This window comes from Furipterus horrens, unplaced genomic scaffold, assembly GCF_987537825.1.
Source record: "Furipterus horrens unplaced genomic scaffold, mFurHor1.1.pri manual_scaffold_2, whole genome shotgun sequence".
In the NCBI taxonomy this organism is placed as follows: Eukaryota; Metazoa; Chordata; class Mammalia; order Chiroptera; family Furipteridae; genus Furipterus; species Furipterus horrens.
The window spans coordinates 12,061,902-12,075,146 of NW_028327172.1; the positions used below are offsets into that span (position 1 = coordinate 12,061,902).

At 50.8% G+C, this 13,245-nt stretch overlaps 1 protein-coding gene and 1 long non-coding RNA gene across 2 annotated transcripts; one reads left to right on the plus strand and one right to left on the minus strand.

Annotated features, from left to right (window-relative positions):
- Positions 1–863: 863 nt before the first annotated feature.
- Positions 864–6,205, plus strand: LOC150017895 (uncharacterized). Its single transcript, XR_016508026.1, has 2 exons — positions 864–927; positions 6,009–6,205. It is a non-coding gene; the product is annotated as an uncharacterized LOC150017895 (long non-coding RNA).
- Positions 6,206–8,638: 2,433 nt separating this feature from the next.
- On the minus strand, positions 8,639–13,217 carry ZNF408 (zinc finger protein 408). Its single transcript, XM_090261836.1, has 5 exons — positions 12,893–13,217; positions 12,316–12,593; positions 11,545–11,606; positions 11,062–11,321; positions 8,639–10,215 (listed from the first exon to the last, which is right to left on the minus strand). Exons 1-5 carry the CDS (start codon positions 12,975–12,977, stop codon positions 8,690–8,692), a joined length of 2,211 nt encoding a protein of 736 aa, XP_090117962.1. The 5' UTR covers positions 12,978–13,217; the 3' UTR covers positions 8,639–8,689.
- Between the last annotated feature and the right edge of the window lie 28 nt (positions 13,218–13,245).

The window sequence follows — 13,245 nt, forward strand, 5'->3', positions numbered from 1 at the left end:
TCAGCTGAGAGGAAGAGGTCAGCAGGTCAGGGCCGTGAGGACAAGTGAGGAGATAGTCCACCCCACCATCAGGGAGGACAGATCCTCCTGGGACCAGGGATGGGTGGTCTGGGAGGAAGTCACAAAGGAGAGACCAGGGTACTCACCATCATCCAGCCCCTCCTTCCCAGAGACATAGGCCATGTTGGGCCAGCAGGGCCACAAGGTCTTCCTGAGGGTCTTTCCAATCCTAACACGTGGTGATGGCTGCTTTAATCTGTGTGCCTCAGTTTCCTCATCTGTACAATGGGAATAGTGATTTGATGTGAGGACTAACGGAGATTATGAATGTAAACCCCATGAACTATAGAAAGTGCTTAATAATCAGTAGCTGTATAGATGTAAACCAATGGGGAGGTTTGCGTAACCACAACACACAGACTTAAGAAAAGAGACGAGGGTGTGGCTAGTGAGGACCGACCGCCTTGCCCCAGACAAGCTGGGGGCAGGACTGGCCAACATTGCCCCAGCCTCTCCGCCTCTGATGGAGGGTCCGATTCCCCTCTTGCCCACCTGGGGAGCTGTGGACTTGTGTTTGTGTTTGTGTGGAACCAGGGCTCAGCCTCTTGGGCCTCTGCTCCATTTCCTCTCATCCCCCAGGACCTGCTGCCCCGCTGAGAACATGGGTCAGCCCAAATCCCTGGATCTCCGGGGCAGCACCCCACCCCTAGCCCCCCACCCGTCTGTAGGCCTGGGCCAGACTAGAGTACCTGCTGGTTCCACAAGCAACACCCCCCCCCATTTCCTGTTTGCAGTATGCAAGGTCAATATTAGTCCTGGCTCTAATTAGGACAGAGGGACAAAGAGCAGAAACACAGGCAACACAGGTTCTTGCCTCGCCCTCCTTCAGGCCTGGCCACGGCCAGCCGGGCTCTGGACTGCGGTCACGTAAGTACTGTCTGGGAAGATCACAGGGACGGACCAGGGCAGAGCGGGGAAGGGACAGGATTGGCAAGGACTGGGGACCAGGCCTCCCACAAGTCCGCTTAGTTCCTGGGTGGCCCAGTTCCTACATTTACATTTACATACAGTTATATGTTCCCATTTCTCTATCTATACACATATATATTTAAATTGGGGTTTAACCTATATGTAGTAATGCTAAAACATCCTAAGTGTTTAGCTCAAGTTTTTATCCATACGCTCATGTAACCACCAGGTCAAGAGAAAGAACAGTTCAGGCCCCCACCTGGCTCCTTGGTGTCATCCCTAAGATTAACCTACATCACCACAGATCAGCTTTGTCTGGTTTTGAACTTCATCTAAATGGAAATGTGCAGCAGCATTTACCTGGTTGTGTCTGGCTTCTCTCAATCAGTATGTTTCTGAGATTCATCCGTGTTGTGTGTGAGCAGTTATTCCTTTTGAAGCTGAGTAGTCCCTCGCTGCATGAATATCGCATTTTATTTATCCATTCACCTGTTGATGGGCATTTGGATTAGCTTCCAGTTTTTGGCTCTTATGAATAATGCTATGAATATCTGTGTACAAGTCTTATTTCTGTTGGGTGCAGGCCCAGAAGTGGGTTTGCTGGGTCATGAGGCAGGCGCATGATTTGCTTAAGTTGCTCTGACAAGTACCTTTGCTGCGTGGTTGCACTGGCTGACAATGTGGGACTGTTCCCGTTGCTCATGTCCTGACCAGCACTTTATATTGCCCATCCATTTCATATCAGCCTTTCTGATGGAGCCGTTAGTAATGACACTGAGCCTACTCTTTTTTTCTTTTTTAGTGGAATGCTGAAAAGATTTCATCTCACTAATTTCTTTAAAAATCCCACACTGAGTAAGGGGAGGGAGCAGAGTGACTAAGTAGAGAGAAGAAGGTGTGGTTTCATCCTTCCACCTGGTGACAAGTGACCCTCCTTTTTCTGAGGCCCAGGTTGAACCAGAGCCAAATGACACAAAGGAGTAGACAGATACCACCATAAGGAATGAGGGACATTCGACAGGACAGAAGACCCTAGCTTCTCTAACAAATTCATGACACAGAAATATAAGGGTTGGGGTGAGAGACACTTCAGGATAACAGGAATCTAAGAGAGACCTAACCACCAAATGCAGAAAGGGAATCGATTTACTGTGACTGCTCTAGACTTTTGAAAAAATCAACTGTAAAAAGACAAGAAAATTTCACAAACAAGAACATTTTTAAATTATTGTTTATTTAGTATTATATGACACAGGGTTATATATTTTAAATCCTTATGAGTTACAGACTGCACTGAAGGATTTATAACAAACAGATGAAACAAGCATGGCAAGGATTAAGTGGATCCTAGTCAGATAGCCCCCATGTTTTCCTGGCTGACAGGAAGACCACACCACGCTCTCTGCAGAGGATTGAGGGACAGCATCCAGCTCTGCGAGCGGCTCCGGAAGGATCCAAGAGTTCTGCCAGGCCAGGGTGGCGCCAGCAGGACCCCAACAGACCCACCACACCCTTAGTCCTCAGGGTCCGGTGCAAGCCCCCCAGCCCCCAGGGACTGGCCGTGGAACTCTGGGCCCAGCAGGCACCATGCGCCTGAGCACGCCCCTCCTGCTCTCTCCACAAACTGCACACCTGCCCACCAGAAGCAGACTGACCTCTCTCTAGCAGCAAGGGCACTGCAAGGGATTGCGTTTCTGCCCAGCAGGTTGGCATCAAACAAAATCAGTAAGACCCACCCTATGTTGTATACAAAACTCTACAATTACTGAAAACAGTAAAATTATGTTCTAAAACACACAGTTAGAGGATTTCAGGGATGGAAGAAATTCCAGATATTATTAAATGCAGACATTTCAAAGCCAAGGGCTCTGTACATGCACTACAGGGTGGCCTTCTCCTTCTGGATTTTTTTTTTTTTTTTAACCCTCGAAACTGTAAATTTACCCAAAGACAAAAATAATGTTTTTCCCTTTTGGCTAAAATTATGCCTCTTTTGGTGGTTAATTACCTTAAGTTTTTCTGAATCTGATCAGCAGTTTCCTGATTTAAAAATATGAATAAGTCTACTTCAACTTAATAGAAACCTTTTAAAATATGGGATCCATAGAAGAAAAAAATTAGCAGGGTTCCATGGTGAAGCCAAGATTGGAAACCACGGAGCTGATCCAATTTCCCATATCACTATGAGGACATGGGGGGCTCTGAGTGGGGAAGCTGAATGTTCGAGGTCATAGAGTTGGCAGTAAAGTCAGGGCTGAGACCCCGACTCCTGCCTTAGGCCATCTCTCCTCGCATGGCCTTTGTCCTGACCTTCTGGCAGAGTACAGCCTCACTGTACTATGAAGCATTCCCTGAGGACATGCACCTGAGTGCAAACTATTGTGTGAGTCACGCTGGCCTGCTCTAAACAAGCAATACCTATAGGAAACATGTATACACCTTAATTTTGCTTGTCTTCCAATTTAGAGTTGATTACAATACTATCAATAACCAGCTACAATTTATTAAGTGCTTGCCATGTGCCACGTACACAGTACTAAGGAAGTAGCTACATATTTATGCCCATTTTATGGGTTAAAAAACTGAGGTACAAAGAAGCTAAGTAACTTGCCTGAGTTTATGCAGCTAGTCAAGGGCAGAGCCGTGACCCACAGCTGAACCTGTCTACAGTAGTCCCTCTCTATATTGTGGTTCACTTATCACATCCTCACTGTATCGCAGGATTTTTAAAAATATATTTATCGCGGATTTTTTGCTATATCGCGGGATTTTGCGGTACTACTGTATATGTATAGTTAAAATTATGTAGGTTTAAGAGTAGAATATGTTTAAGAACATAAGTGGTGTTTATAAAAGTGTGGAAAAGGCTAATAAGGGAGTGGGAAAGGTTAATAAGGGACTGGGAATGGTTTCTAAGTGTGTGGGAAGGGTTTCTAAAGCCTTAAAATATATATAAATACTAAAATAAATGTAAGGCTCCTACTTCGCGGATTTTCACCTATCCCAGTCTAGAACGTAATACCCGTGATACGTGAGGGAATACTGTATAGATGGAACTCTCTAACAGTCCATGCCTTGCATTGTCAAAAGTCCCTAAATGTGATTCAAATTTTCTTCTAAGATTTCCTCAATATTAAAGTTGCAAATCAGCCCCTATGTTCATTGCAGCATTACAAACAATAGCCAAGATATGGAAGCAGCCCAACTTTCCATCAATAGATGAGCGGATAAAGAAGATGTGGTGCATATATACAAGAAAACACAACCCAGCCATAAAAAGAATGAAATCTTACCGTGTGCAACAACACGGATGGACCTAGAGGGTTTTATGCCAAGTGAAATCAGTCAGAGAGTGAAAGACAAGTACCCTATGATCTCACATATATGTGGAACATAAAGAACAACATAAATGCACCGACGAACCAGAAACAGACTCACAGATACAGAGAGCAAACTAAGGATTGCAGGATGGGAGGGGGTTAGGGGACTGGGTGAAAAAGGTGAAGGAACTGAGAAGTACAGGTTGGTAGTTACAGAATAGTCACAGGGATGTACAGTACAGCAGAAGGAATATAGTCAATAATATTGTAATAACTATGCATGGTGCCAGGTGGGTACAGAATTATCTGAGGGAATCACTCCGTAAATTATAGGACTGTCTAACTACTCTGCTGTACACCTGAAACTATGATATTAATGTAAACTGTAATTAAATAAATAAAGTTGCAAATCAGGACAAAAGATCCTTTTTTGTCCACACTTTCTAATGGCTGGTTCAGCAGGTAGGCACTGCGTGGTTAAACTTGCACCTGTGAAAAGGCGGTCAGTGATGTTTGCATAGCCCCCTCGCCCTGAGCGGGAAGCGGCCGACTCAGCACTGTATATGCCAACCTGTTACAAGTGACTTTATCAGGGGATGGAGGACAGGAGGAGGGAGCAAGGAGCTCTTGACATTGTGATGAACAAGAATTATTTTGAAATCAGGAGGAAAGTATTTTCTCAATTAAAGAAAAAAACCACATTCTAGGGACCTGCCTTTCCAAGAAGAGTCACTGCATTTTATTTTAGCTGGAAGAGCACTGCATCAGGATCAGAAGGCCTGGGCCCTCCCTGGTCCTGCCGCTGACTGGTGTCATGCCTTGGCAGGTGGCTTGCCTCTAGGCCTCCTCTGCTTTCTCATCTGTAACAAGAGCTTGAACAATGCTCTCTGACGCCCATTCTCGACGTTAGTCATGAGTGTTGGCAGAGCAGAGGCTCCCAAACTGGGTGCGTTCACATTTGTTGGCTTTGATCTGACTCTGCTTTGACTGACAGTTCTTCATCTGTGTGTGTGTGGGGGGGGGGGGGGTGGTAAGGGGGTGAGCATCCCAGCCCTGGGCCTGAGGCTGGTTGTGGAATGTCAACAGGCCTCCCCAGCATCCCAGAGCATCCCTGCTTCGCTGCCCAGTGCAGTCTCAGGCAACAAGCACATCCCCAGGACACCTAGCATCACTGGGCACATATTGCTGCATGGTCACCTGAGTCAAAATGACACCACCTGAAGCAGGAGCTGGAGAAGTTTAGGACCTGCCCAGCCTCAGGCAGCATCCAGGAAATGGCATGGCTGACTAAAAGTATTGGCAACTGTTCTTCAGGCTTTGGATGGTGTCGTTTTTCTCTCCACGGATCGTGATCTCCTGCGGTCCTCCCTCCCTCAGGAGATTCCGGTTACACTTTGCCAAGAACTTATTCAGAATGGTGGGTGGCTGGGTTCATGTCAGTGGCAAAGTGGGAGACACGGGGCTGCTTATGACATCGTGAGGCAGAGCGGGGAAGCTGGACAACACGCCGTGTTTCCATCCTGGCCCTGCTGTTCACTGATGTAGGGGCTCAGACAGGCCCACCCAAGATGTACCCCATTGGCATGTAGATTTGAGCTGAAGGTAATTGGGACCCCGGGATAGCAAAAGAAACTTTTACCTCTCCTTTTAAGAATTTAGATGTGAAGCCTTGTCCCTAAGAGTTATAACCAGAAATAATTTTTTATGACCCATCTATAGGGCAGAGCAAACTTCTAAGTATTGAACATCTGTGCTCACCATCCTGTGAAGGAGCTTCACCCCCTCTGCAGCCTCAGGACACCATATATACCTCATTTTCCCTTCATCTCTGGACCTCTCACGTGTGTGGGGTCTCTGACTCTCATTATGTGGGGCTCCTGTATATATGTATGTGATTAAACTTGATTTTCTCGTTAGCCTCGCACGTTGATTTATTAGACCAGCTGAAAGAGCCTAGGAGGGCAGAGGGACAACTCTTCCTCCCCAGCACTGATTGTGTGGTCTCAGCCAGTCACTCACCGGCTCTGAAACCAAGTTTTCATCTGTGATACAAGGATCGCACCTACTTTGTAGGACAGAAGGATGCAAGAATGTACGTTCTTCCTGTCTCTCTTGCCTCCCACCACTCAAAGCAATCCCATCTGGCTTCCAGCTGCTCTCACTCAGCTCCCCAGTGGCTTCCACACATTCCAACCCTCTCAACAGCAAGGGGCATTGTTCTTCCTCATTGAGACACTCTCCATCAGCTTCTGCGACACACCCTGCAGGTTGTTCTACTTTGTCTCCCCTGAGGAGCCTTCCTCCTCCCTTCTGTTCACTCCTTGCTTCCACAGCTTTAATGGCCACCTCGTCACTAGCGCCTCCTGTGACTCTCCCTCCAAGCCAGGCTCTTCTACCTGGGCGATGCCTATTTCCAACTGCTTACTTAACATCTCTCCCCCAGGCCCATCAACTCATCCCAAACAAAATCTTAACTATTGCTCTCACCCTGGTGCCACGGAACGGGCGAAGCCGAAACGCAGGAGCCAGATCTCCCTCCCTCCCTCAGGCTTTGAATCCTGTCCCTTCTGCCTCCCAGAGAACGTACCTCCCTGTTCCTTTCCACGGCCCACAGCGCTCACCCTGCCTTCACCCCCTTCCAAGGATGCCTTGGCCACTCTGCTCCTTGTGGTCCCGTGAGCTCACTGGGCCTTTGCTGGCACGACTCCCTCCCGCTCTTTGCAGACACCGACCTGGCTCGCCCCCTTCCACCGCACAGGTCTCGGCTTGCGCCACGTTGTTAGGGGCCTTCCCCGGCCCTCCTCTGCAAAACTGGCCGCCCACTTTAACTCTCCCCCGCAGTACTTTTCTTCTTCACCCCACTTACCAGTCTGACCTGTTTGTTCCCTCCCCACCTTTCCACACTGGAACGTAACCACGTAAGAGCACACACTATTACTGCTGCTCCCTAACGACCTACAGGAAGTGCTCAAGAAACATTTGGTGGCTGGGTGGCCCCATTTCTCTGCATTTTCGCTGCGACCATTCCATGCCAGCCACCAAGCAGCCTGATTTCCCTACAACTGCATCTGCCTGTCTATCTTCTCCAGTGGCCTCTTCACACATAAACCTGATCATGCCATTCCCTGCTTAAGACCCTTTGAGGAGTCCCTAGACGTCCTGAGACTAAAGTCCAAATGCTTGTGTGACCTGGCTCCGTCCCCCTCCCCGCATCTCTTCGCTCCGGGGACGCTGGCCTTTCTTGGTTGCTCATACCCTCCAGGCTCTCATCACAGGGCGTTTTCACACACAGCTCCCCACACCACGCTTGTACATTCTCATCCACCAAGTTGCAGCTGAAATGAGGGACAGCAGAGTGCAGAGCTTAAAAGCCTCACTCCAGCGCTAGACTATGTGGGTCTGAACCTCAGCTCTGCCACCTCGTAGCTTTGTTACCTTGGGTAGGATACTTGAAGATCTTTGTTCCTCAGTTTCCTCATCTGTGAAATAATAATACAACCAGCTACCTCACAGGGTTGCTGTAAGGATTATATAAACAAACTCACTCACTGGCCCACAACTGGGGCTGAGGGATGTGTTCCCTGATGCTCTGACCAAGTTAAATGGTCCCATGAAACATTGACAGCACCGTGTGATGCTCCTCTTTGAACTCCCATCCAGTGCTTTCTGCCCCCAGGGGATCCCAAGCTCCGTCAGGGGCACTGCCTCTGACTGTCTTGCTCAGAGTGTCGCCCCCAGAACCCAAGGCAGTCCAGGCCTGCAGTACATGCAAAACATATGTTAATTCCTCACTCCTTCCCTCAGCAGGGCCGTCTTGGGCCAGGGACACGGAAGGGCACCGATCAGGCCCTCCCTAGCGGCCTCCAATGACTTCAGTGCCCTTCAGCACAGAAGAAAACCAACTTCACAGCCCCTTGGGTGGTAAGAAAAGCTACTAAAGTAACCTACAGCCTGAATTACAGGCTTTTGGGCTGTAAGCTAAGCTCAGTCTCTGGCCTTTTAACTCTTAAAAGTCACTCAGTTTGGTTCCAAATAGAAGAGCTTGTCCCTCAGGGAACTCAATGGGAGGGACTCTCCCAGCACTGGGCACCCCGCAAAGCAGCAGGCTGCCCGCTACCTGACTACCTCACCAGGCAGGTCACTTCTGAAATGCTTAAACAGGCACTCTGGGGAGTTCCTAGGGAGTCAGAACAAGCTCTACTAGAAGTGGATAAAATTATTTTAAGAGGTTTACCTTAAAGTATTGGGAAACAATCATTGGTCCATAAGCAGGAAGGAAGTCCTTGACCTGCTTCTCCTAGCAGACTCTAATCTCTAGCAGGCAATCCAAAGAGAAAGAAGACTGGACACCCAGAAAACACTCGTCTTTATATAGAGCTCCGCTAAGGAAGGCAAGGGCGTCAGGTGCGCGTCTCCACCTTCACCACCTCCACCCAGGTGCTAAAGCCCAGGTCCTTATGGATGAGCACCAGGCTCGGGGCGGGGCCCGACTCCTCTGGCACCCCGAAGCGCTTATCCTGGCTCTCAGAAATGGTGACCTCGAAGACGTCCTGGGCTGGGGAGCCGTTCTGTTCGCTGCACGCGTCCAGCAATTCTGGCTTAGGCTGCAGTAAGACGACAGTGGGCTCAGGCACGGCAGGAGCCACGCACGGTGGGTTAGAGGGCACCCCTGGCTGGTGACTGAGCTGGTGCCGCTTGAGGCTTTGGGGGAGCGTATAGCCCATGCCACAGGTGGGGCAGCGGTAGGGCTTGTCGGCCAGGTGGGATTTGAGGTGGCGCCTCAGCTTGGTCGCCAGTGTGTAAGCACGGCCGCACTGGGGGCACGGGTAGGGCCTCTCCCCAGAGTGCAGGCGCTCGTGAGCACGCAGCGTGTGTGGGTCTCGGAGGGCCTTCCCACACACAGGGCACAAGTGGGCTTCCCCGGTGTGGGAGATGAGGTGGCGTCTCAGCTCCGGCAGCTGGGGGAAGGCATCGGCACAGTGTGGGCAGCGGTACGGGCGCTCCCCTGTGTGCAGTCGCAGGTGGCCGCGAAGGTTGCCCCGCTGGCGGAACGCCCGGCCGCAGTGTGGGCACAGGAACGGCTTCTCCCCCGTGTGGAGCCGCATGTGGTTCCGCAGGGAGCCCTGGCTGGCCAGAGGCCGCTCACATATGGGGCACGGGCATGAGGCGGGGGCAGCTGGCACCTGATGCGTCTTGCGATGCAGCCGCAGAGAAGGCCGGCGGGCGAAGGCCTTGCCACACTGGTCACAAGCGAAGGGCCGGGCACCTGAATGTACCACCTGGTGCTCTCTGAGGTCTCGCCGGGTGCCGTAGGCCTTGTCGCATTGCGGGCAGGGGAAGGGTCGCACCCCGCGGTGGCCCAGCATGTGGGCTTTGAAGCTCTCCTCTGAGCTATAGCTCTTGCCGCACTCAGTGCAGAGGAAGGGCTTGTGGCCCGTGTGCACAAACGCGTGCTTCTTCAAGTGGCACAGCTGCAGGAACGCTTTGCCACACTCCCCACACCGGTACCGTCGCCCCGGTCTTGGGGAGCTTCCCGCCAGGGCAGGAGGGCTCTGCAAGCGTGCGGAGAAGCTGGGGTGCTGCTCTCCGTCCTGCTGGGCATTGGGCTCTGACGTCTTTGCTCTGGGTAGGCACAGGCCACTGGGGCTATGTGACATCTTGACCAAGTGAGCATGTACCCGGGCGCCGCCGGCAGAAGATGAGGAAGTAGCCTCACTGCCCTGTGGGCCCCGCTGGGTACTGGAGCCGTCCTGAGGTTCAGCTGGCATCTGTGTCTGGGGTGGGTCCTCCCCATCCACGCTGCCATCCTCAGACAATGGACCAAGTGGTTGGCTCTCCTTGAAAAGCTGGTCCTGGGTTTGGGGTTTAAGTCCACAGCTCACCGTACTCTCTGTCTGGATGCTGGGAGGTGGCTGGTGACCAGCATCTGAAAAGCAAGAGTGCAGTGCTCGAGTCAGCGGAGGTTATAGCGAGTTGTGGCAGTGGGCGTCACAAGGAAATTACAGGTGTGTGTGTCTTCTCCTATTCAGCCCTTGAACTTCAGTGGGAGCAATGACATCAATCTTTTCCCCAGAACATGAGCCACACACCCTATTCATCTTCCTGTCCTGTCTCAGGTGCTTCCTGAGGAAGCACTCCTGGAAACCGCAGTGCCCTACACATCTGGATAATTCCTAGAGTAAGGCCATCCCAGGATCCCCTTGTTCTCCTTCTGGAGACATGTACTTAGGATACATTGAGACCACCACCTCCTCACCTTAGCTCATTTGAAATAAAGGAACCCAATCCCCACGCTGAACAGAAAAAAATGTAATAAATTGGAAACCTATACAGAGCTTGCTGTCTTCACCTACATGACCTTTCTATTCCCAGAAATTTATTAAAATAAAAGCTGCAAATATCTACATTGTTCATCCCAAGGAAAAGACTCATTACTAGTTTTAGAAAGCATCAAAGGACAATTTATATCTCAAGACTCTGAACCTCTTGCCTGAAAATTCTGGCCTTGTTGTGTCCACGAATCTTAAAACTATTATGTTATGCTCCTTAACCAATCCAAATCAAAACCTACCCTCATCCCATAATGAAAGATCCACCTTGTACCAGACTTCAAAACTTCAATCCATATTCAGGCTTTGCCCCGCCCCCTCAGAAAAGCTGCTAAGATTCTGCAGTGTTCTGCCTTACCTTCTTGGGCCATAAGCTCTGCTTTGCCTTATCAACAAGTTGTTCGGGTGATAATTTGGGAAGTCAGCATTTATTTGACACATACCTGTACTAGGTTCTCCTGCAGCCTCCCCAGGAGAGGACACTTCCTGTGGTACAGCAGATTCCACTTCTGTCACCACAGCCACAGCCGCTTCTTCTTCTAGCCTGGGCTGGGTGGGGCTGAGGCCCTCAGAGGGAGACCGGGGCCACAGGAGCAGCTCGAAGCCTGGCAGCACAACCCGGGACACCTGCAGGTGGAGTCTCTCGCTGATCCACACTGGGGCCACGTTTCCCTCAACCTGCAGCCTGCCCCGCTGCACCAAACTGCAAAGCAGAGCAAGAGCTAGCTCAAGAGACCCTCTTCAAGTGGTCCTCCCTGAAAGCCCCAGCTCCTGGTCAGTCTGAGTGCTAACAGACTCCCTGCCTTTGGAACACTCACTGCAAAAGACCACTGGGTGGGGGATTACAGTCAGCTTCTGGTTCCATCCCATGCCACAAAAGAAAGCCTCAAGGGAGCAACTTGACTTCATACTCTCCTGTAACTTACCTGGTCCAGCCTGAACTCTGCTCACAAGCACACACGTCTCCCCATGGGCCTAGTGACACGTCCTGAAATAAACCAATAAAAGTCCTTCTCCCATGTGTCTGAGGGGGCCAGAGTAGGGGAAAAAACATAAACAAAACAGATGTAACAGCTCCTGAGAGAGATCTAAGATGAGGCCCCTGGAAAGTTAATGGTCTCTGGTTCTGCCTGTATGGGACTGTGCTGATTTTTCACTCAGTAAAGACCAAAAGGACAGTCCCCTCACCTCTCTCCCAGGGTGTGGAGAATTACTAACTGAACAAACTGCCACCCTCCAGTGAATACCAAACAGGAAAACTAGAAAGAGGAATATAAACTTTTAATCTTTTTAGTACCGCTTATGCAATAAAACCCTTTACCTGTGCTGTTTCATCTATTGTTCCAAATAATCGTGGAGGATTAAAGGAAAGAGTCATTCCTTTATTTTACATAAGTTAAATGAAACATGCCATTTAACTAGCTTAACTGCTAAGGCTAGGATATGACCCCATGGCTCTTTACTAGCAAAATCTTTGCTCTCAACTTTCATCAGTAATGACACTGTACTAATCCAGCTTTAACAACTTTTTGCATCTGGATTCCTGAACTACTGCAGACGAGGGGAAGAGACAGTCCTGAAGAGAAGGAACTAAACCGTCTCCTATCTCCTGAAACAAACTGGAGAGCTGTCCAGAAGCTGTCGCAACCGCTTCCAAATTTTCAACGATGGAGATTGGCCACCCTATCCCTCAATACCTGCTTCTGCTGCGGTTTCAGTCCCTCGCCCTTCTGCTCGGAGTCAGACTCCTCCTCCAGCGGCCCCCAGAGCACTCCTGGCTGCAGAGGCTCCCCGACACACCAGACCCCCAAGCGCTGTTTCTCCACGAGTGAGGGGCCAAGGGCTAAACCCCGGGGAAGGCCCTTGAGAGCTTGCACAGCTCGGGTCGGCCAGGGCGGGAAGTCTTTGAGGCCCTGAGCACAGCTTTCTCCGGAGGGGCTCCATCCTGAGCCCGGGTCCCGGCTCGACTCGGGGGCTGCAGGAAGATAGAAAGGCAATGAGGGAGTGGTCCGAGAGGTCGTGAGGTGCGGGGTGGGGAGGAAACCGCACATCTGCCCCGGCTTCAGGAGTCTGACGGATCGAAAGAAGCTCCAAGGTAGCCCCTGAGAGGTTTGAAGGGGGCCGAGGATTGTGCAGAAGCCCCGCGAGACTCTAAGGGCACCAGGCGAGGCTCCCGGGCTCAGGAAGAAAAGGGTCGGGGGAGGAGAGTTAACCAGAAAATTTCAGGTGTATCTAGGCCAGGGCCGCGGGTCGGCGACTTCGCAGGTCACTCACCGAAGTGCAGTCTCTCCCCTTCCGAGGGCAGCTGCACCGCCTCCTCCATCCCGGTCGAAAGCCTCCCTTCGCCGGAAGTGAGCATCCTCTTCTCCGCTCCTCCCGGAAACAGTCAGGGGCTGCCAAATTTATTCTCAGGAAAGAATCGTCCGAGTCAGACCTCCTTGGTGCACAGGACCGGCAGTACTGGCGAAGCAAAACCCGGTTAAGAGAGCTGTGTTAAGTTAGGATTTCGGAGGTCCGCCAGAGATTCGAGTGTCAGGGGAAGGGAACTAAGTGTTCCTGCCGCCTCCAGGACGAGTCGGACAGTGATGCTTTCCTTAACCCAGACGGGCACGTTCAGGAAGTGGGCG

Bases quoted from the DNA above. Each gene is read 5' to 3' on its own strand.
- ZNF408 (XM_090261836.1), bottom strand. From the start codon at position 12,977: ATGCTCACTTCCGGCGAAGGGAGGCTTTCGACCGGGATGGAGGAGGCG. The intron at 12,594-12,892 runs GTGAGTGACCTG...ATCTTCCTGCAG, and splicing joins AGGGGAGAGACTGCACTTCG to CCCCCGAGTCGAGCCGGGAC. The intron at 11,607-12,315 runs GTATTGAGGGAT...GGTTTATTTCAG, and splicing joins TGAAACCGCAGCAGAAGCAG to GACGTGTCACTAGGCCCATG.